Source organism: Malus sylvestris, chromosome 2 (assembly GCF_916048215.2).
Source record: "Malus sylvestris chromosome 2, drMalSylv7.2, whole genome shotgun sequence".
Taxonomy (NCBI): domain Eukaryota; kingdom Viridiplantae; phylum Streptophyta; class Magnoliopsida; order Rosales; family Rosaceae; genus Malus; species Malus sylvestris.
In genome coordinates, this window is record NC_062261.1 from 8,455,366 (window position 1) to 8,480,078 (window position 24,713).

The 24,713-nt window shown below is 35.3% G+C and overlaps 2 protein-coding genes across 2 annotated transcripts; both read right to left on the reverse strand.

Annotated features, from left to right (window-relative positions):
* Positions 1–3,978: 3,978 nt before the first annotated feature.
* LOC126609052 (RING-H2 finger protein ATL80-like) lies at positions 3,979–4,963 on the reverse strand. Its single transcript, XM_050277075.1, has one exon. The coding sequence runs from the start codon at positions 4,766–4,768 to the stop codon at positions 4,121–4,123; it is 648 nt and encodes a 215-aa protein (XP_050133032.1). The 5' UTR covers positions 4,769–4,963; the 3' UTR covers positions 3,979–4,120.
* Positions 4,964–13,219: 8,256 nt separating this feature from the next.
* On the reverse strand, positions 13,220–18,343 carry LOC126609059 (MLO-like protein 8). The gene is made up of 15 exons (XM_050277085.1): positions 17,757–18,343; positions 16,834–16,891; positions 16,521–16,726; positions 16,319–16,435; positions 16,086–16,146; positions 15,885–15,973; positions 15,666–15,740; positions 15,498–15,586; positions 15,340–15,389; positions 15,198–15,238; positions 14,945–15,118; positions 14,392–14,427; positions 14,223–14,290; positions 14,016–14,076; positions 13,220–13,786 (listed from the first exon to the last, which is right to left on the reverse strand). The coding sequence occupies exons 1-15, from the start codon at positions 17,949–17,951 to the stop codon at positions 13,385–13,387; spliced, it is 1,722 nt and encodes a 573-aa protein (XP_050133042.1). The 5' UTR covers positions 17,952–18,343; the 3' UTR covers positions 13,220–13,384.
* Positions 18,344–24,713: the final 6,370 nt, after the last annotated feature.

The window sequence follows — 24,713 nt, forward strand, 5'->3', positions numbered from 1 at the left end:
CCAAGGTTCCCCGTCTCCACTTTCTATTAGACCAGAAGATGCCTATCAACATGCTGAAAAATATGAAACTTTCATCATGAATGGGAGTGTATGTTCCCCCTATTTTCTGAAAAAAAAAAAAAAAAAAAAGCCACGGGATTGTACTATCAAAGTATGAGAGACCATGCATGCTGACCAAGACTTGCCTCCACGTGAAGGTTTCTTCCAACAGCTGGACCGCTGAAGTTAATGTGAAGGGAGAAATCTCGTTGTTCCAAATGATGTGATTTACTTTTCTTATCTTTTAAAGACATCTGTATAACCCCACCAGAGGATAATCATAAATAAAGAAAGAAGGCAGCATGCCCAAAAAAAATGGCAAGCCCAATATAATGGGCTGGAATGTTATGTGGAGGGCAAAGGCCCATATGCCCAAAAGAGCCAGGCCCTATAGCTTCAAACTCCAACCTTCATCCCTCCACTTAAAGTTCACCCTCTATTATCACCAACCAGGTGATCAAAAGTACGTCCAATACTAAAAAATTATTCGGTAGCCTGCCGCTATTATCACCAACCAGGTGATCAAAAGTACGTCTAGTACTCCAAAATTATTCGGCAGCCTGCCGCTATTATCACCAACTAGGTGATCAAATGTACGTCCAATACTCCAAAAAATCATACATGAGCATCACTCATATCAATCATACATAAACATTCATGAGCATCACTCATGTCAATCATACATAAACATTCATGAGCATCCATCTTCACAACATTCATGAGCATCACTTATGTCAATCAGCTTCGAAAGCTTCATTTACAGAGCTCTAGCTTCAAAAGCTTCATTTATAGAGCTCCAGCTTCGAAAACTTCATTTACAGAGCTCTAGCTTCAAAAGCTTCATTTACAAAAGTTCCAGCTTCGAAAGCTTCATTTACAAAGCTCCGACTTCAAAGTTTTACCTACAAAGCTTCAGTGCATGGTATACAAAAACCGCATCCGAACAACCGCCACTTCGGCCTATACATGGATTGAATTTGAAGTCTCCAGCCAACAGCCTCTATTGACTGAAGACTTGGGGGACTACACTATGTACCATATATTGGGCTTCCGCAACTAGACCTCATGAAAAATACTTAGGGGACTTAGCCTATTATTTATGTACTGAGGAGCGAACCCTTATTCTGTAAAAAGGACTCCCTCACTTTCATTAGAGAGCACCCATTATTCATGTATTGAGGAGCGAACCCTTATTTTATATAAGAGACTCTATCACCTTCATTAGAGATAGACTCTTAGCCCATCACTTATGTATTGAGGAGCGAACCCTTATTCTATAAAAGGGACTCCCTCACCATCATTAGAGAGCATCACCACCTGCTAAGCAACCACCTCGCCGCAAGTATCAACTCTAGCCCATCACTTATGTATTAAGGAGCGAGCCCTTATTCTATAAAAGGGACTCCCTCACCATCATTAGAGAGCATCGCCGCCTGCTGAGCAACCGTCTCACATCGAGCATCAACTCTAGCCCATCATTTATGTATTGAGGAGCGAGCCCTTATTCTATAAAAGGGACTCCCTCACCTTCAACGCCATAAGCCGAGCCAACTAAGGCAACATAAGCCACAAGCTGAGCATCCTCGCAACATGTGCTATTTCTAATTGAGTATCATTTCACATTGAGCACTGCCTCATATCAAGTATCAGTTCTAGACGACATCTAGTTACTTCGGCCCACACATGGACTGAATTTCAAGTCTCCAGCCAAAAGACTCTCTTGACTGAAGACTTGGGAGACTACTGTTTGTACCATACTAAGGGCGTCCATATTTAGACCTTGTATAAATACTCGGGGGACTCAAAGGTAATTATGTAATAAATGAAGGGGCAAATATGTAATAAGTGAGGAGCCTTTATTCTATAAAATGACTCATCACTCTCCTCATTAAGGAGGTCAAGATTCAGACCATAGGAAGAGAGAAAATAGGCTAGAAAGTACACTGTCTCTAGCCTTCTTGTAGATTCACCATTCAGAGTGAAACAATATCAACATCAGTGTAGACGTAGCCCAAACATTGGGGTGAACCACAATACATCTTGTGTTCTTTACATTCTTGCAGATTCACGGTCGGATTTACGTTGTTCCAAGACCCCTCTAGTTTTGTGTATCAACAGAGGACATGGCGCAAAACCGAGTGCTATGGTGTTCTAAGATTCATAGAGCTGACTTCACTTAGTGGGAAGTATTTTTATTATAAATTGTTGTAGTAAGACCTATAGATGTTATGGTTAGAAAATATGATTTTTTAAGACAAAAATTAGGACAAAAGGGATAGAGGAAGACCTGGAAAGAGACTCTAAAAAAATGACATGGAGGACATGGCGCAAAACTAAGCGCAGTGGCGTTCTAAGATTCATAGAGCCGACTTTACTTAGTGGGATAAGGTTGTGTTGTTGTTGTTGTAGACTATTGTAACAAAATCCGTTTATTTCCTCATCTCTAGCAAAAACTTAATCAATTAGAGATTGTTTAGTCATTTATATGCATCAACAAACGGACGTTCATTATGAGAATGTTACTTGTTACCAAAATCATGATTTTATATTAGGGTTTAGGGTTTAGATTACCAAATGAAAAAAAAAAAAAAGAGAGATCACCAATTTGATTAATTTTTTGTCGAAAGAACGATTACATCGTAGGCTGAATACAAGTATTGTCATGTTAAAGAGGAAATGCAACTAAAAGTTTTCACCAGAAAATCAAAAGGGGTTTGAACTTTGAAGAGTATATTTTCTCCATTGAGTGACCATGCTTGTGCTTGAAGAAATTCTAGCAATCACTAAAACCTGTCGTGATTCTGTTGGCTCTACTTTTACAAAATTCAGCATTTTTTTTAAGCTTTGAGATGGTTTTGCTTCAATGGCACTCAAACTTGCAAAGAGTGCTCCACAAAGTTCAACAAAAGTGGAAACAAAATCAATTAAAAATCCCAACTTGTGATGGTTGTGCTTCAAAGTCCAACCATCTGACCTCTCTAAGTTAGGCCTCAAATTTATTTCAATTTCCACTCCAAAATTTCCAAGCATCTTTGACCCCATTGACCCTTTTGCCCGCTTCAAGCAACATGGAAAAATCATATATAAAGAGCAACGCTAGATGATTCTTTTAAAATAGGATTATCTATGAATGTTGTTAAGAGAATTGACGTTAAACTATGAGGTAATAGACTCTATGAAAATTTTGACTTTTGAGAGTATCCTTAGCATTCTTCTTTATAAAATAGCCGCATAGCATAATTGGGTATTGCTTTGGAACCATGGAAGGAAGGAACCTCTCTTTTTGTAATATATTAACTTAGGGAAAGAGAAGTGGGAGATTTATGCATTTGAAATGTTAATTAACTAACTAATCAAGTATAACAACATTGTTTGTCTTATTACAATTGAAAAAAAAAGATTTTGAAATTCACTAACCAAGTCACACGTGTCGTGTTCCACTAATTTTACCCACAAAAAAAAAGGAAAACTAATGAAAAGGGCTTGAAAACTTTGAGTTTTAATGATAAGGACAAAATAAAGGGTAAAGTGAATAGTACCAGGATTGACTTTTTAGTGTAAAAATGTGGTTTTTCGTTAAAGTGAACAGTACCGGGTGTTTTTCGTTAAAGTTCCCAAAAAAAAAAACATTTTAGGAATCTGGCTACAATAATATATGTCACTGAATGATACAGATTTTATACAAGTTCTAATTGTTGCAAATATTCATCTGCATCAACTATATAAAAAGTTAGTTTCATTGACTTGCAAATTACAATTTGACACTTACATAAAAATAGCTAAACAAAAATATATGCACATTGTGTCAAATCCCAAGTAGTTTCTTGGTTGCACTCACTCTCTTTTTTTCCCCTTATATTCACCCTTTTTGATAAACATAGGGAAGAACTTAAACATTCAACTACTGCATTGCATTGGTGCCAATTGGGGAAAATAAAATTTGAGATGAATAAACATGATGATCCATTGATTCTCTCTGTACATAAAAGACTGGTAGGAAATACAAATTCAGAAAAAGGAAAACAAAGGGTGAGTTAATTAAAGAAAAATTAAAAACGTTGGTTTGCCTAATTAACAAATTTTAAGGGAGAAAATTTGTAGTTGGAGCCGTATTAGAAGAACTAATACTAATGGCAGTAGTGGGTGCAGCCGCCGCCGGAGGAGGAGCTGAATGGTTGGTGTGGTCCTGGCGAGCCTTGAGCTCCGCCTCAGATTCAGATATTGGAGCCGGAAACCCGCCGCACTTGTGACACCGAGCAACCACCAAGATCTGCCGACACGAAGGGCACGAGGAGTGAGACCCAAGCCACGTGTCGATGCATCCAACGTGGAACACGTGCCCGCACTGCGGCAGAATCCTGATCTCGTGCCCCTCCGCGAACTCCCCTAAGCAGATGGCGCACTCCGAACCCAGCTTTGGCGGCGGCTCGGCGCCGCCGGATCCGTACGTGAACTTCGGGAGGGACTGGAGGACCTTCTTCTTGAGGCCCTTGTTGGCGGATGAAGAAGCCGAGCCGATAGCGGCTCTGCCGCCGGGGCCGCGGCGGAGCCAGGCGCAGCGGGCGACGGCGAGAAGACCCACCACGCATATGACGGCGCAGAGCAGCGCTGCTAGTATGACAACTAAATCCGACTCCAGAGCCACGGCCTCAGGAGGTGGAGCTGCCGATACGGTTGAGAAGTTGGTGGCGGGGGTGCTGCTGCCTAGAAATCTCTGAGAGCGAGGCATGGCTGATCATACGGCGGTATATCGATTATCTAATATCGTTTTCAGAAACCAGAGGTGGAAAGATTGAATGGAAAGAAAGAAAGGTTGGACTTTTGGGGGGGGGTCCGAAGGGTTTTTATACTTTGAGCTTGAGAGCTGGGAGAGTAGAGGAGTGGCAGTTTGGTCCGAAACTTCTGAAGTGAAAATGTTTGGACTTTGGAGAAGATAAGGGTTTAAGAGAGAGAAAGAGGAGAGAGAGAGGTAGGCGGAAAGGATCGGCCCAGGTGGCAGTGGATTTTCTAGATTTAGTCACTATCATTTTCTGCATTAACCAATTGACAAACCATGATTTTCTTCTAATTAATCCAATTTTAATCTCATATTACTGCTTCACTTCCCTGTTCTTTTACATTTTCAACAATTATTAACATCTTTAATCATTTGGGTCTTACACTGTTTTTGTTTCAAATTCTTATTTAATTACGAATTTGCAGTTACGTCACGAGAAAGATAAATTAACCATCACAATAAGATTATACATAAAAAAAACCATCGAGACAAGACCGTAAATAAAAATGTTATTTATGCTAAATCCAAGTAATCTGCTTTTTGTATTAAAGTCTGAACAAGGATGTGTCTTAAGATACCCCTCTTTTGTATTAAAGGAAAATTGAAGTGTCAAAGTATAACTTGCACCAATCAGCCTTTAAAGTTTGAACCAATCTACTTTAAAAACGTTTAACTTGCAACCCAAACAGTATCTCTAGGTAAAAGATAGAAGGGTAAACTATACGGGTGGACCTTAAGAAAGATAAATTCTGAAATCGGACAATCGGATCACGTATCTATCTGTGCGGACTCAAACACAAAAAACTTTGTATCCCGCCCTCTCTAATTTGTCATAATGACCCTGACCCACTTTTGGTCTCACTACTCTCTCACATCACACGCAATTCAGATGCCGCATCCAATACCCTCTCCTTCAGTGGTAATTTTATAAGTAATAAAAGAGAAGGATGTGCTATCCACATATCTTATTTTATTTTTTACATATTTTTTGATAATTTTTATCCGTTGATCTTTTTCAATTCAACCAATTTGACAGCTAAAAATTAAAAAAATGTGTAAGAAATAAAATAGGATGTGTGGATATCACACCTCAAAAGATAAATATCTCTCTAGAAAATAAAATAAAAGAATGGGTGCGGATATGTAGTTTGTACCGATGGAATATTCTAATCATAGATAAGGACAAATACAAAGATGATTTAAAGTCATAATTATGATATTATCTACACTCAGTCAGTATGCCCAAATCACTAGTTTTTCAAGGACATTAAGAGAATGAGTGAGTTTGCCCAAAAAATTAGAGAATTAATGAGTAAAAAATGTTCTTGACTGGGGAAGTAACTTTATTGATAAAAAAAAAAAACGAAATAACTTTACCATATCCGTTGCAGTTAACAGTTTTCTCTGTTATTATTTCACGTATGTAACCAAATGCATGAAGAGGAGAGGTTTTTCAGTGTGCTGTTAAAACATCATACTATAACAAGTGTCATAATACAAGTGATTAGATACTTTAAAAAAAAGGGCACTTGGTGTTTCGAGCCGAATACTCCACACAATGAAATTTTTTTTCATGAAAAGGTAGTTAGAAAGATAATGACACTGCAACCGAAATACATAAGTTTCTATAGTATTAGTTGGTATAACTTTGAAAAATGGGAGTTGTCCAAAAAATTAGCTTTGGAAAATTGACACTTGATTAGGTTGCCCATGGGAAAGGCTATGGCCTATGGAAGGATAATTAAAACTACTAAACTCATCTTAGGGCAAAGTCAAGTCACCTTTCCATAACGAACCTTCAAACCTACTGAACTAAACTAAGCCAACTTGGAAATTGCAAACAAAACTACACTTACAAGATTTGTCTCTCTTCTTAAAAATACTAGACACCAGTTATAGGATCAAAGAAAAAACTTGTGATTAATACTAATCATAATTTTAAGCAGTACTTTCATACAGATTAAGAATGCACCGACCGCAAATTTTGCATGTTTATTTCCTCATGTGTTACCATATGGCCACAATTTTCCCTTATTTTCAGGAAGCACTATGTTTAAAATAATGGGAGGTATTAACCCCAAAAAGGAAAATGATGGGATGACACATTGTGAAAAAACTACCGTTTGAAGGAAAGTTTTGTCCATTGAGTATCTCATGCATTACAAGACTAAATGCGAAAATTAGTTACTATGAACTCAATAAACTAATTTTTAACCATGAAATTTAAAGACTAGTAGGTGATGAACTAAGACCTAATCTAAATTGAAAAGGAAAGGGAAGAGTCTTCATTGTACCTTTGTAAATACCTCTTTTGCATAAGCAAAGATTATTTACTCAAGGCCTTCATTCCTTTGGTTCTTTACTCCTTGGCTCCTTGGATTCAATTGGAATTATAATGCAATACAGTCAATACTCTTGATCACATTGTTTGGTTGGTAGTTTATTCATGTTTACTATCATATGTGATTCTCTTATCTATATGATTCATGTGAATGTGATATCAAACATACTTCCTAAATCCTATTCATGTGCTATGACCAGAGACTCTTGAATCATATCATAGAGTATTCTTATTCAGTAGTTGAACGTTATAGATCCCTTGTTGTACACTCACATGCCTTTATGAATAAATCACTGATCCCAACAATGAGCGCAACAAACCATGAGGTTGTGACGCATCATCAAATAATCAAAGACGTATTCACATGACAATTGTGATGTCTTAGGTCAAATAATTACTATGCATTATCCTAACTAGTCAGTTCTCATATAACATGAGTACGAGAACTCATGTTGATTGCGTTTAGTGAACTCACTCTCTATCCAGCACCTACATATTGATGTCTTTTTCACACCATTGACTCAAGACTAGTCTCTCTTTGAAGAGAGAATACATAGCATGTACTTATCTTATAGGATTGTCAATGCCTAATTAGCAATACTATGATTAGGAACATTTATAATGTCTATACGAGAAAGAAAGGTATCATGAATCTAACTTTCTTAGATTACATTCTCACCATTACATATTTCTTAGACTTATTTATTTTTTATCTACACTAAAGAGGATGGAGGTGGACTTAGCCTTACAATGGGCTAACAATAATGTGGTTCAAATTTGCTTTTGATGAGAATTAAACCCAAGACCTCTCACTTACAAGTGAAAAAAAATAACACTAAACCGTAGTATTAAATGACTCCTTAGACATTATTTAAGTATATAACATTTAATGAGACATCCTTAAACAATAATATTTATCTTTAGATTAAACTAATTAACTTAGTTTAATATGTGAAATGTGGGTAAGGGGTGGGGTAGATTAGGTCCCAGGTTCAAGGCCTGGTGTGGGTGGGGTGGGGTGGGGTGGGAAAAGAAAAAAATACACTATTAAAAAAAATTATAAAGTATTGTCTCATAATTAACTTTTAGAACGTATTTCAAACATCGTTACCGTTAGAGGATTATTCATTATTTCACTTTTTTTTCACTATCAAAGAATTTCGAGTTTGAAATCTTTTTCTACATTAAAAGGAAAAATAACACTGAGACGACTAATTGTACGTGTGACACATAATCGTAAATCACACATGTTGAAAGAGTAGGGCACCAAGTCGCCAAGTTCAACCACTTGCTCCACTAATTATTTGTGAAATCATTAAAAATGTTGACTTTTGGTAAACCGCAAAAAGAGCGAGGAAAAACGTGACATTATAGCTTGATGCATGCATTTATTTTAGTCAAGAAATCTTTTGATAAGCTATTTAGTATGAATTTAGACACTTGATTAGGCTAAATACAATAGGATAATCCCACTTCCAACCGCATTCCACATGTGTTGCACCCACCACTAATAGTCTAAATGCCAATAGCATCAGAAAAAAGATAATGGAAGACATGAAGATCATTTCCCTTCATCTCTATTTATTTTTATTTCTTGATTTTCCTTCTTCAATTCGTAAATAAAAAATAAATGAGATATATAATGTAGAGGAAAAAAAATGTGTGCGGAGATCAATTCCCATAAATATATAAAATTTATTTCACCAGATGAGTAACCAATTTTGTCTTTAAATTTGGCAGTTGATATAGTTATGTATCTCAATTGCAAAGTGTTTTTGAAGAAAAAGAAGCTTATGACAAATTCTTCAAGCTTTTCACTTGGCTGGTTATGTGAGAAAGATAGATTCGTGATAGGGCAGGTTTCAAGGTAGGAATGAAGTATATATTGAGGACAAAATGTTGGTTTGGATCGTACACGCTCATGTCATCGATGTAACTTAAAACCAAAATGCAGTCAAAACGAACTAAATCAATTTGATGTGTTGGGTGAAAAGGGGGAAGATGCATGGGTAACGCAAGGGCAGTTTTTGAGTTGGGTTTAGGGTTTAGACATTGCAATGCAAGCATTACCGTATTGAACATTTTAATGTGTTGGGTGTAAAGGGAAGGTGTGTAAGGCTACGCCCAACTCAAATCTTGTCTTGCCTACAAAGGTAGTGCAGGTTCATGCAACGTGTGTAACTATTTATGTAAAATATCATCCGACTTTCCGACCTCCCTCCTCACCTTTATGGTTGGAGTTGGAACTTTGAGGCAATCAAATGGTTTGCAATCAACCATAAGACTAGAGGAAGGTTGGAAAATCGGATCCAAATTATACTACTTACGATTTCATCAAGGGCATGCATGCCATACAACAAGAGACATGTTACCATAATAGGCAAATTATAAACTGCATGGCCTTATTGACCTACTCATGACTTCCATGCTGCTTGTTGATTTTGTATTCTCTTTCGATCAACTTTATCGGTCATTGATTTTGTTTCTGGAAAACTTGAAGGTGAATTACTTAAGTCCTTAATTTCAGCTCTGTTTTAATTACTACCAAATTAATCTATCTTTGTGGGTTGTTCATATCTATCTATTTCACTACTACTTTTCTTGTTGTACAAATCTATGCATATATGTTTTCTTTTCTTTTTTTGTCTTAGAAACTGAGTCGTGATCTCAACGTTTCTTCAGCTAGAAGGTTCCATGCGTACGTGCCTTTTATTTGGGTTGAACATGCCTAATTAATTAAGAAAAGATAAATTTGAAACTCATAAGGAGCCTTTAAATCATGCGGTTTCTTTATGGTTATAAACTTATATACAACTAAAGATATGACAAGTTACACGACAATATGCTTGTGTTATGTGTAGGTTTGGACCATGTATGAAACGACATGGTTGCTCGAGCTCAAGATGTAATTGAAAACCAAAATGCCATACAGAACCAACTAATAAACAATTTGATATATGTTGGGTGAAAAGGAGAAGTTGGGTAATGCAAGGGCAATTTAGGAGTTGGGTTTTAGGGAATAGTGTGACATAACAATGCAATCAAAACGAATTGACCTGTTGGGTGCACAAGGGAATAGGTGGGTAAGGCAGCAGAGCCAAACTTCGAATCTTGCCTTCCGTATACAAAGCATACACGGGAACTTACTAGAATTTTCGTGTAAGCAAAAGATAGTTTTGAACTTGATCAAGTAATCTTTTTCTTCATGTGGTCCACTCCACCTAGAGTCGTTATCTCAAACTCCAAGGTTTTCCACTACATATACAAAGACTCAGGCCAAAAGAGACTTGCGAGAATCTCAACACTTTACTGAAATGATTGAGAGCTTTTAGGAGCACAACAGATATGAGGACGGCTACTCTTCGTATGTAAAGGTTATTTAGACTACTCTAAGGGGTGGATGTCCGCCCCTGGTATGCTGTATGGATTATACTATGGCCTGTGTTGATTTTGAACATAAAAGATGATGGAGCTAACAAACATCTTGTCAGGGTAGGTATTAAACTGTATCAATGTTATCTGTAAATTGCGGTGAAGAGAGAGAGAGAGAGGGAGAGAGAGAGAGAGTCTAATGTATTGTGTTTGTATAGAGAAAATCATCTATGTAATCGATTGTAAACAGTTTTCAATAATTTCTTGAATATTAAATAAGGTCTCAAGTTCGGTTATCCACCCTTAATACTACTAATAAAATAAAGCAAACGTGATTAAGTTAATTAACCTAATTACGTTTGCTTTAATAAATGAGGCATTTTGATATAGATGCCTCAAATTTGAATTTTTTTAATCAAACATCTATAACTTTTAAACTTTTGATCAAACATTCTTCTACTAATTTTTAATTAAAAATTATGATTTTTATTGTATTTAATTAACCAACTAGTTCAGAAAATAATATAACAAATATTCTAAAATCACCACAAACTTCCTATCTTATCTTATCATAATTCGTTCAAAATGAATTTTTCTTATTCAAATAATTTGTTGTTTTAAATTCTAAAAACACATAAACATCCTATTAACATACAATTATGAAATATAACATGCACATTTATTAAATATAACGTACCAAACAGATATATTAAAAACAACGTACCAATCATTTGGTACGTTATTGGTACGTTATATAAATTTAATCTGGGTACGTATTAGTATTTTGGTACGTTATAAATATTGCTTTTGGTACGTTATGCAACTCTTTATTTAGTACGTACCAAGTTATTAGTACGTTGTATTATCCTTATTTTGGTACGTACAAAACTTATGGTACGTTATGTGTAAGTTGTGTAACCCAAAAAAAAGATAACTTTTCACATTAAAACATTGCAGTAAAAAATATTTTGTCAACTCTTAATAATTAATTATTGGAATAAGGACTCATTTTAAATAAAAATAAAAATGTGAAAACTCTTAGTTCACGTTTCTACTATAAGTAGTTGTTAAAAAATTCAAATTTATTTTCAGTTGCATGAAATTAGTCAGTCTAGTCTACATCTCAATTTTAATTATAAACGAACTCTTGTTTTTTTTTTATAATCTATATAAAATGTTGTGTTGGAAATTGGAAAAACTATATTTCATCCAATTAATCTTGAACCCCTATAGATATAATTGAATCCTTAAATTGAGGAAGGGATGAGATTCCATAAAAATAGCAATAAATTAATGAATATTATTGAGTGCATTTTTTTTTTACATAGAAATGGATTTAAAAGAATTTATAAAATACTTAAATTAAGAATATACCTAGAATATAAAGTTTAATTAAAAGTAAAAGCACTTTAATCAAAAGTTGAAATGTAACAGATGTTTAATTTAGAAAAATCTAAAATGAGGCATCTAAAGATGTTTAATTTAGAAAAATCTAAAATGAGGCATCTAATTCTAATTAACTGTTAATAAATTCCCATTCTTAATCCTTTTTGGTTCAACTGAGAAGGCTCTTAATTATAGTCCATTACAGTACAGAACACCACATGCATGCCTAAAACACTGAACTGAGTTATACAAGATCATAGATAGCAAATTTCCAAAGTGGATACACTGTATGTATGTTAAACACATAATACATGTATTCAACTCTCATATTCAGAAACTTGTTAATTTCAAGAAGTATAACTGGGTATAATCAGTGTTTAAAATATGAGTATTGGTTGGAATATCAATATGCAAATTTGTGAAAATATCGATGGATATATCAATATCGATATCGGTTGCCTTGTATGGAAACGATGGAAACACACTAAAAAATGTGAAAATTTCATATGAAACTTTAAGGAATATCATATGACAGTTTGTCGATATTTAACCAATATGTCAGAAATATCGACGAAATTTGTCATTTTTAACTTAATTTTAAGAGTTTCTCCGATATAAGATGACGTTTAAACTTTACCCCCCATTTCAAACAATGAGTATAATTAAGGGTTTTATTAATTAAATTTTTTAACATCCTGATATTTGCATGAAAATATAAGCGTATTTACAAATAATTAATTAACCCTCTTTAGGTAAAAAAAGTGTTGTCAGTAACTTTTGAGTAAAACTCCCCAATTGAATCCGCACTCTAATCCTATTAACATACACAGCTGATCTAAACCTCCGACCAAGGGCAGGCCTGCCGAGAGGCTGAAAGTCCGAAAATGATTCGGGAAGTAGGATTGCACTGAACCTCTCATCTCCAACATTAAACACCAAAATACAATTAGCATTACTCTTCAAACTCAACCAATATATTGTGTTTAGTTGAGCAGCAGACATGTACTCTGGAGATAAGACCGGGCCGCAAGCTGAGTCCCAAGGAGACTTGGGTTTAACACTTCCCTCGATTCACTGGTGCCTAATGTAAAAATCTGCAACTCAACACTTGAAAAAAGTGTCCATTCGCATTCAGGTCTCAAATTTTTCGAATTTTCCTTGTTTCGCAAACCCAACGTGCTTAAAAGAGTACCTTGTACTCATTTCAACAAGGATCAAAGCCAGAATCGCGAGCAAATTTAGAATCTCGACAAGAAATATTGGATCATGAATTGGAGACGTTATTGGGAACATACTGGGAAGGGTTTTGAAAATCAGTATATCAAAATCATTGAGCAAAATCAGGCCAGTACAAAGAAAATGAATTGTTGACTAACATATCTAGTAACGTAGAAACAAGAAATTTAATGTACAAAATATGCAACTACAGGTAGCTGCATTTCAAATCATTCTAATATTTCTCCCTGGTATCATGTTTCTTTACCCGGGGCAGGTGGGATGAACGAGAAATCATCTGGAATATTGGTCTGTTCCCCGTCGTGGGGTTCATTTAGCTCGGTTTGTTGCTCAATTTGATCCACTCTTACAATCAAGTGTGTTGTTGATGAAGGTGACTGAGGATCAGTTTCGGGATCAGATGTCTCATGGTCCTCAAAGGTGGCTGAGCGAGTTGAGTGACCAGTTGTTTTGAAGCGATGCAGCGTGTGTCCTGAGGTAGAGGAGCGCATCGTTGAAATGGTGGAGCTTTCACCACCTAGGGTTCGGGTAGGGGACTTGCCTCCGTGCGTCTTCTTTTTCACCGCCATGTGCCACTTCTTAAGGGCCTTGGATGTTTGTTCATCAAAGATGGACCTTTTCATGTGTGAACCCATCTGCAAACGTTCGCCACAACAATTTTACATCAAGTTCAATCGTATAAAGCAAGAGACTGGACCGGGAAAAAAAAAACTCAATAAGAGAACTAAGATTTTTAGTGCTTGACACTATGCATCTTGACACCCGGGGGTGGTGGAGGGCTCGATGCCATGCCTCCCTGTAAAATTTCTAGTGACTTTACCACCTGGATAAACCGAGTACTGAGAAAATATACGAAAATAATACCTGAGTTACAAGGGCATACAGAGGAAGTGTAATGTAGCTGCACAAACATAGAACACCAACCCTGCAAAATTGTTTGCATATAATTACATATCAATCCAACGAAATATATATATACTTACCAATTTGACCTCACCAATCAATAGTATAGCAAACGACTCCAGTTAGAGCCAGCCAAGAACATAAAAAATCAAGGGAGAAAAGGCTTACCCGAGAATTACTTTTGCGATTGCGAGCTCGAAATTGGCATGGAAGCAAGATTTCAACCCAAATGAATACTGCAGCAAAGTTTCATCCAAGATTTGAGTATTCGACATGAAGTGCACTTCAAAATTCAAAGAGTGAAAGAAATATGAAGTAAGTGGGAACAGAGCATTACCCATATCCAGAAAAAGTATATAATTTGGAATGCGTTCTGTACATACCAGAATACCGATTAGACGACCAGTAGAAGAAAATATGAGAGAAATCAACACATAACTCTCGAGAAATTCATACAAATTCAGAGGTTGGCCGGAATGCAGATCAGATACAAGATTTAGATATTGACTACTTATTAACACCGGTTCACAGATATCTGGTAGCAACAATTTAAGATGAATACTTTTGTGTTCTTCTGTTTAAAGTGCATAACATCTACCCGAACTGAAATTATGCAGCCACAAACATGCAGGATCTGTTTTAACAGAAACTTTTCAATCTCTCAACTAAAAAAAAGACAAAGACTTGTTTGAAAATTGAACATAGAGTGTAATAGATCATTTTAAACACCAGATCAACAACTCTTAAGATCGGGATGTTCTTTACTAAAGTTTCCGGCAAACAATAACGCCATTATCTACCTTCATTCAAGAAAGTATTTAAGATGACCCTATTCGAACAAAAGATTAAATCCCGAATCTAGAATCTGCAAAGACAAGGCAATCCAATACCTGAAACAGCGCGAAATGGATAAGATTAAGAATCAATTGAGGCCGACCAAACCAAAAATATTTGTCAGATCCTTGTACTAGAGGAATCCCTTGAACCACAGCATGCCTTTCTGCAATTTCAATGGCCATCTTAGTCAGGATGGCCTGAAGTTTTGTTCCAACGAGTAAAATTATCTGCAATTACACAAACTGTCAGAAACTACAGTTTTCAAACTAAACCAGATTAATTTTCTAATGAAGGATGCTTTCTTACAACGAGAGGGATCAAGGATGCCCAAAAGAGTGCCTGCCATCCTGAAAGAACATTATTATACAGCTAAGTCAATCGATTAAATTGAACTATAAAGTTATAATACTATTCTGCAAAAGGATTTTCTCAGAAAGAAGTAGCTAACCTTTAACATTAAGGAGCAAAAAGATCACAAATGATGCCCACAATAGAGGACTGCCAAAGACATGAAGAAATAATTCAGGACAAACTAAACGAGGTAAGATTTTCTAGTAAAATATAGCTGGTGATAGAATAAGAAGCAGATAACAAATTTGATATTACCTAACCCCAACGACGACCTTGAAGTCATCCTCTAATGATCTCTTGATATATTTTTGGAAGTTAAATTTACTTCCTGCACCTAAATGGACCTGTACATTTGGCATTTCGATAAATTGAAATGTCACATTCAATATGGTTCTGAAATTTTGTAAAACTGATGAAACTCACAGTGATGAATCCATTGCGCAGTGTTAAGTAGTCAGCCTTACTAACAGACCTAAAAAATTGTCGAAAGAAGCATCCCTGCAAAACATGTTATAAGAAGCTCAGTTTTAACATATACTATGAGAGCGAATCCAAAAACCCTGAGATTACCAACCTGAGGTATTTTGGTAAGTCAAAAGGAAAGAAAAGCAAAAATAAAAAATTGAGTTGAAGATGCCTTACGAAATAAAAGAAGAAAGGAATCTTAGTCCAGAAACTGGTGTGTGCTCTAACAAATGATATCTGGTGAGTAAGTCTGAATCTCGAAGGATCTGCCAAGTAAACGTAATCAAGTTTAGCTTCCAACATGGATCTTCGCTATCAAGGCATGATATTAGAATATGTATTTGACGAGGGTATGTATGCATCAAGGGATTGATATACCGTTGGAAAACTCATAGTCATCACTTGAAGTCTCTGCCTCCCAATGCTTCCAGCCTCGAATCTGTACAAAGAAGCATTCAGCAAATATGGAATATACCATTCAAGGCAAAGTTAATAAAACTTTTAGCGTAGTAAGGTAGATCGATTAACAAGAAACATAGTCTGATTCAAGTTCATTAGTTTCAAAAGAGCACAAGAGAATCCATATGTTGATATCCAGCTAATTTCTATACCTTTAGCCTCCCGAGCAGCATCGTGAGAAGACTGTATAGCACGTGAAAGGCGGCTAAGAAGAATATGAGGATGTGCAGTTGGTGCAATCCATTAACTGTTATAAGTGGCTCGTATCCCTGTTAACAAAAATCAAATTATGACCAGTTCTCAATTGTAAATAAAACTGCTGAAGTTCAGTGGTGATGAAGAAGATGAACTTACAGTCTTGCATTTATATTCAGAGGCAGCAGCTAAAGATCTACGTTCGTACCATAAGAGTCTCCGGTCACTAGTTGACTCCTCCTTCTCCTTATCATCTACTCTACATGGCAGCATAGTGTCTGCAACATTGAGTGGAATACATATTTTGGCAATGTAACTCTGCCCGAAAGTCAGGATCAGCGAAATAAAACCTAGAATCATCAACTCTGCAACAATTTCACAAAGTCAAATGTCTATCCATAACTTGATATTTCTTGCAAAGTTTCAAATCAGAAACCATTGAATCAGTTTCATGGACAAACATGATTGTTACCTGCTTTAACCTTCTCAAGAGATTCAAACAGTGCTCTCTTGTGCCTATCAGTAAGCCACTGAATCGAAAGTTTTTTTAATTAAGAAGTAAATCAAAAGAAGCGTAAAGCCACACTGTCAAATTAGCAAATTGTTCTTAACACATAAAGTTCCTGGTTTCAAGTAAGCATTTGTACTGAAACAAAACTGAAAATGAAAGAACGCGAAAAGTAAATGTAAAATTGTAAATGCATAAGCAGCCATGACATTGAACAAGATACCACCATCAAGCAGATAAATATGTAAGATTAAACATATTTAAGAAATATTGATATGAACCCTTTTCCCTTTCACTCAAATTCAAGCATTTCAAACTTTCTTTTCCACTAAACAACATAATTTAGAATTTCTGTATGGATAAAAAACTTGAAATTTGGGACTTCAAATTCCCAAGTTTAAATTCCATGTAAATAGGTATTGTTTCCAAATTTCTATGAGTAAGAGTTTAAAAAAAGAAATTCTGTATTCAAATTCCACAGTTTTTTTCTATGAACCAAACAAGAAAATTCACAAATTTTAAAAAATAAAATTCTATCATTTCAATTTCGATTATTTTAAAGTTCCTTAGCAATTTAAATTTTCTCTTTCAAACAAAGTGTAATAAATATTTCATTTTATATTCCCAGAAAAAAACAGAAAGCATAGTCAATTGTGGCAAAATTTCCTACTCCAGAGGAAGAAACAAACTATGCAAAAATCACTGATATACTTTGATATAGCAGAAAGTCAAACTATGCTAGCACACAGAAAACTTGAGCTGCGATCCAAAATTTTGAAGAAAATTAACCATGGCAGCTAGGTGAACAAAACCAGTTACTCAGTAAAACGGACTAAAATTAATAAGGGTAAATTGTTTAACTGCAGTTACAGAGAAATTAAACTTACTATTCCAACTTTGTGCAGGACCTTCTCCAAAACCAATGAGATGATGATGATAACAGCACAGACACCAGCAACAGCCCAGGTGGGTGTACGGTCGAGCTCCCTCGAGTACGAGGTGGTCTTTCCTGCTCCCATGGCTGTATCCAGCAACCCAGCAACAAGGCATAAGCTCACACCCAGCAGAGAGAAAGGCACCATCTTTTCGAATCTTGAGCTTCAGAGAGAGAACAGAGGCGGCTGGTCTGTGATTGAACAATCTGGGCAACCTAATATTTGGAAAGATGGTGACTTAAATGTATTTCCTTTCTGGATTTTCAAGATTTAAGGCTTTTATTTTTTTTATTTTTTTTTTATTTTTTTTGACAAAACGATATTCTAAACCACACACTAACATGCGTAATCTGCAGAGATGGAAATTTGAAGACTGGGGCTTTAAGAACAATGGAGAATGCTGAGTTGGTGATTTGGACACGGTTTTTTGGATTATGTTCTTGACCAAGAAAACCCCATTTCCCTAAATAATTCCTTTTATTTAAATCAGCAGCAGTTTTGATTTGGTGAAAGGATGAGAGCAAATAATAGTAACCAAAGGGTTTTGTTTTGTCTTAAATACCCGGTTAAACAAAACATTAAGCAAATTAATTAAAAAAGTTGGCAGTGTTTTTCTGAATTAAGACAGATTTTTCTTGCATTGTAAGCACTATTTAAGGACAAATTTATTGTTTGAATCGATGTAATTAAACGTGAGTTGCTGAGGACAAACGCTTTGGGCTCGGGGATTACCTCTTCGGTTTGGTGCACTGCTCTCTGGCTGGCTGACCAATCAGGTCTTCCCCTTTGGCAGCCGTGAAAAAAACAAAAAATAAAACAGAAAAATGACATGGAAAAGCGTGGATAATTGTAATTTATATTATATTTTCAACTTATTAAATAATTATATAGTTTATTACCCACCAATTCGGACCAGAATAACACAACTTGGTGATTAAACTAATGGCATCAATGATCAGATCTTTTCTCTCTTCCTTTTTTAGAGGAAGAGGATCGGATCCTGCAGGCAAGTGGGGGTTTTTAATTATAAGAGTAAACTGCCGATTTGCCCCCTGAACTATCACCCAACTTTCGATTTGCCCCCTGAACTTTTTAATTGGAAAATTAAGGACTTAAACTAATTTTTTTGGCCGATTTGCCCCCTGCTGTTAATTTTTCATTTATTCCATCCAAATTTCTGTTAAATGGAAGCATATGCACAACATGTGTAGGTAGTTCGGTCGCTTCATTCTTTAAAATAATTGAAAACCTTAGATTTTTAAAATATAAACCTATGCAAATATGTGTGATTCTATAGCTTTTTTGTCTGAATGTCTAGTGAAATGACGCTTTTGTCCACAAATGAGAGTTACGTGGTTTGCACACGATAAGAGTTAACGTTAATTTGGATGAAATCTATGAAAAACTAATGGTAGGGGGGAAATCGGCCAAAAAAATTAGTTTAAGTCCTTAATTTTCCAATCAAAAAGTTCAGGGGGCAAATCGAAAGTTGGGTGATAGTTCAGGGGGCAAATCGGCAGTTTACTCTAATTATAATACATACCTTTCCATTCCATCCATATATTAGCAAAAAAGTGTTGCATGCATGAACACATGATGTAAAGGTTTTTTTTTCTTACAGTCCGATTGATCGTGTCACAAATAATATGTAAAAGATGGCGTTTATTTATTGGTGAAAAAAATTAACTCGATACATGTGAATCTCATGTTATTATCATTTATATCACATTTTCTCGTTGCGCGATTATTTGGTGAAAAAAGTACCGAGAATCTCACGTTAGAAAATTACAACAACGTATTCCAATTTAATCTTAAATTCCCTAATCTGCCATATGCATCATCAGGAGAAAGGTTGTACGAAACTGACCAAACTCAGCTTTCAGCAGTAAACTCAGCTTCCAGCACATAGCTTTTCCATTCTTGTCGATGTCGTCCCTTTCCATGTCGATTAAGAAGGATGATTCTCTCTTCTTTTATTTTCATTCTCTTTCCTTCTTTTCTTTTACATATTACTTTTTATCTTATTATTTTTATAAAAAATTAATATAAGATATTCACCGTACATAAAAGGAGGCTTGTGAGGATGTGAAAGTAAAAAATATTTTACATCGATGAAAGAAGAAACCTTGTAAAGACTTATAAAATATTAAGCTACTTATTTATTACCAATTAATTTTATAATGTAACATCAGCTTTCTTTAGTAACAAAATAATTTTGTGTGGCATCAGTGCTAATTCAAGAATTACATGAATACTTAAGGTAATTATGGACTTAATCAAAGATTGGTCAGCTCACTAGCCAATCCAGAGCCAATATTCTATGAAAAGTTTAAAGTTTTTTTTTTTTTTAAATTTACTGTGATATCACGTCAATCTGCCAACCAAGCTCGACGTAATGATTCATCAAAAATAAATAAATAAATAAATAGCACAACTTGATTATTTATCCAAAAAATAAACAATAAAAAAAGCAGCACAACTTGATGATATCCATCCATTCACATTGATCCATAGATGGACCCAGGTGCAGAGGGTTCTTTCTTTAAAATAAGACGTGGGCCAATTGTGGATGGATTGGAGGGAGGAGGCCATGTAATGTAAGGTGAGTGCCCTACATGTTTTATTTACACATCAAACTATTCGAGCATATATTGCATTAATTGAAGAGTTTAATATGTTTTGTTGTGTCACATTCACATTGATTGGTGGTATGAAAAAAAAAAAAACCATTTTTGTGGGCTACACTATGAAGTGGACTGGAAAATCCACGGAGAAGAAAAAGTGTTTGATAATTGTTAATTCAAGTTGATTTTTAAGGATTTTTTAAATTTCTTTTAATTTTTTTATACAACATATGTAGATTAAATTGTGGAGAATAAAGTGAATAAAACTCAACACCTATCATAGTATCATATTCAAAATAAAGGTTTCTCACATAAAAGTGATTAAAGAATTTATTTATTCATTATATACATGATATATTTAAACTACGGGTGGTTCATTATCAATATTCAAACATAAAACTTCCTATGAACAAGTAAATAAAAATAATTGTAGACTGTAGTATTAAGTAATAGAACATTCACTATACTCAAAGTTTTCAATTAAATTTCCGTTCCATATAATATCGTTTGTATAAAAATAGAAAGAAGAAAAAATTAATTTGACGATGCATTGTTTGTTCTGCCATGGTTTGAGAGAAATAGCTCAAATGATCCATAACCAATATTATCTTTAACTTAATTACTTGCTAACCGAATAGGAGTAGTGCCCTAACCTAAAAGATCTCGATAGAATTATGAACGGAACCATGCATTTATAAGTTGCAAAATTATTTTATCAAACTTCCGACGCGTGAAAAAGAAATTTACTAACTCAGCTCTAATCTAAAACCAAGTCAATGGGGGGATTTGGATTGGACCGTTTCTTCTTCTGGCTCTTGATTTGGAATTGACTTGGTTGACGTTGAAAGTAAGGACTTGGATTCTCTGCCCTCCCAATTCGGTGCCCTTCTCGTGCCCTCCTGTTTGCCAATTCGGTGCCCTTCTCGTGTCCTCCTGTTTGTGTGGTCACGGTTAAGCCACGTCAATATTTTATATTACTTTTTTTTTTTGTCTTATTATTTTTATAAAAAATAATATAAAATATTAGCATAAATTAACCGTGACCACACAAAACAGGAGGGCACGGGAAGGGCACGAGGAGGGCACCGAAATAGGAGGGCAGAGAATCCAAATCCTGAAAGTAATGCATGCATGCGTCAAATCACACACCATCTGCAGTCAAAATATCACATGGTGCTGGGTCCAGAAACATTAACCTAGAGGAGACTGGTCAAAATATATACCCAAGAGACAGTAAACAGTAGAAGATAATATATATATATATATATATATATATATATATATGAGACCAAGAAACAGAAGAAGTGTTGATAGAAGCATAGGACCCCCAGCTAGGAACTCTTCAGTGTTCAAGATCAATTCGACCTCTTGAAAGCCAATAATTGTGACCAAGGAACACCAGCATCCGTGACACGGATCTGGAACTTGAACTTAAAAGTTAAAACCTTGGTGCTCGAACTTGGGCTCGAGGTTGCAGAGTCTCAACGACAAGGAATTCGAGATCCTAGTTACAATTATTTTACTGGGACGCTTTAATTTAGGCACCTTGTTTTTTAATTTTATTGATTTAACGTTTGTTCCTTTGAAGAATTTGATTAAGCATTTCCTACAATTTTGGTGATTAATTTCATTTTATTGGAGGTTCAATCTTACACGTTCCTTTTTTTAGATATTTTTATGGTTTATTATAATATTTATTTTAGTGAATTAAATAGAATATTCAAAAGTCATTGTCACATACATAAACATAGTAAAGTTACGTTTGAATGTATGATCGTTTGATTATATTGGTACATTTGATTACGAAATGTCTATACTTTTATTTTCAAATGTATCATAAGTTCCAAATACATTTTTTTTTTGTAAATATACGTAAATTTAACAAATTAATAATGTTTACTTATGAAAGTATTAATGACTTTCTATTTCTTTTCGGGTGCATTTTTGCTCACTCACATTAACCTTGACGTATGCTTATCATACACCTCCTTATTTGCCATGTGTCTCATCTTCTAACTATGGTTAACATCTTTATTTAATGTTCTTTTTATTTTTTAACAGTTATTTAAAACACAAATTAAACAAAAATAAAATAACTCCAGCACTTCAAATTCCCCACCCAACGAACCCGATAAACACCTACCCACGTCACCGCCGGTGACCAGATCTCCGTCCTGCTGCCGGAAAAACCATACGTTTACTCTCTCCCTCTCTCTTCTTCACCCCTCCCGTATCTCTCATCTCTATTCTTCACCGGTCCTACAAGTCAGGAACTCGTTTTCTCTAACCTGTGTGGTCCGGTGAGTTTGAGAACGAGTTATCCGAGTCGTACCCATCACTGACAACTGATGTAGTAATCTATGTTTTGAAGAAATTGGATAAAGACCCATGAAGGGCTTTGGATTTTTTCAATTGGGCATGTGAGAAGAAATGGATTTAGTTGAGTTCTTCGGTGGGTCTTTATCCATTGATGTGCAGTGCTCATGTTTTGAAGAAATTGGATAAACACCCATGAAAGGCTTTGGATTGATCTAAGGCAAATGACAGAGAAGGGCTTTTCCATTGATGTGCAAACTTCTACGGTAATTATAGAACAGTTGAAAAATGGCTTTTCCATTTCAGGCATTTTTATGATAGGATGATCAAAGATAATGCGACGGATGATGTTGTGAAGAGCGTGGTAGATGTTGTTTCGGGGTAAGAGTGGAGTGATAGGTTGATAAGGAATTGGGTTGAAATTGGTCGCCGCCGGCAGTGGCAACGCGGCTGCATCTTTGTCTGGGTTGGCATGGCTGGGTAGAGAGCTGTTTTGTTTGTATTTATTTAGTCAACATTTTAAATCACTGTTAAAAAAATAAAAAGAACATTAAATTGAGATGTTAACCGTAGTTTGGCGATGAGACACATGGCAAATAAGGAGGTGTATGGCGAGCATACACCAAGGTTAATGTGGGTGTGCAAAAATGCACCCTTTCTTTTCTAGTGATAATGAAGAATTAGTTAAATTAATATTTTTAATTGAAAAGCCATAATTTAATATTCCTAGATGGCAGGAAATTAGTTTTTAGCTAGTTTAAATGGATATAGATGGTTTTTTTTATTAGCATTCCATATAATGTTGAATACACCCTATATTAAAATTTAATATTAAATGACTTATGTACCCTACTATATAATGACAATTTCAACCTTATTAGGTTTTAAAAAACAAAAAATTATAAATACTTCCCAAATCACTTTCAACGTATTATTTATCTTCTTAAACTTTCATAAATCGTATCGCCCTCTATTGTATAACAAAACCTTAAACAATGAAACAACAAACACATTAATATTGAGACAATTATTTTTTACGAATGGGACATAAGATTGATGTTTCAGAAAGATTCAAGATTTATTGTTCATGTGAAGTTTTGTTTACATGAAGTTTTGCTTATGTGACAGACATCGAACGATCATTGTTGTTGACGACCGACATATTAAATTAGTCAACGGACATAATCAAGGAGAGTAGAAGAGCAATGTTGGAAATGGAGTAACTTGGGGTCACAATCCTCCAAGATTTCCATAAGCAACGCTAGTCACTTCTACATGCTCGTAATTAGGGATGGGCAATGGTTATGCGGGCGGGTAACCGCGGTTATTTTACCCATAACCGTTTATGTTCATACCCGCATAACCGTTTACCCGTTGGGTAATTACATAAATGGTTATACCCATAACCATAACCGTTTATAAACGATTATCCATACCCATAACCGTGTACCAATTTACCCATAACCATTTACCCATTTAACCATAACCATAACCATTTACCCGTTTACCCATTTTTTCACCCGTTTATCCGTTTTTTACCCATTTACCCTTTTTTTCTCCCGTCTACATTATTTTTTTAACAATTTGAAAATTACAAAAGAAAAATTTGTCATAATTTTGTATTTTATGCTTCCATTTCTTATCTGGGCAGACAATTAGATAAATAGAGGGGGTGTTGAATTGTTTGTTCAAAAGTAAAGCTTGATTGTTTGCAATTTTGCACGAGTCGGGTCGATGTTAAATTTGATTAAATTGGTTGTTGGATTGCTTTTTTGCAATGTACTTGCATGATCAAAACTGGGTTTTGATCGAATGATTGGTTTTGCTTGAGATATAACAGTGAAGATTCTCTCTTTTTTGTTGTTATAAATATGCATCTGGGCTTCAGTCTTTCGGGGCATATCATTCATTCATCAGAATCATCACCACACATGTGGGTCTGATCGAATGAAAGTCTTGGCATTGCCTT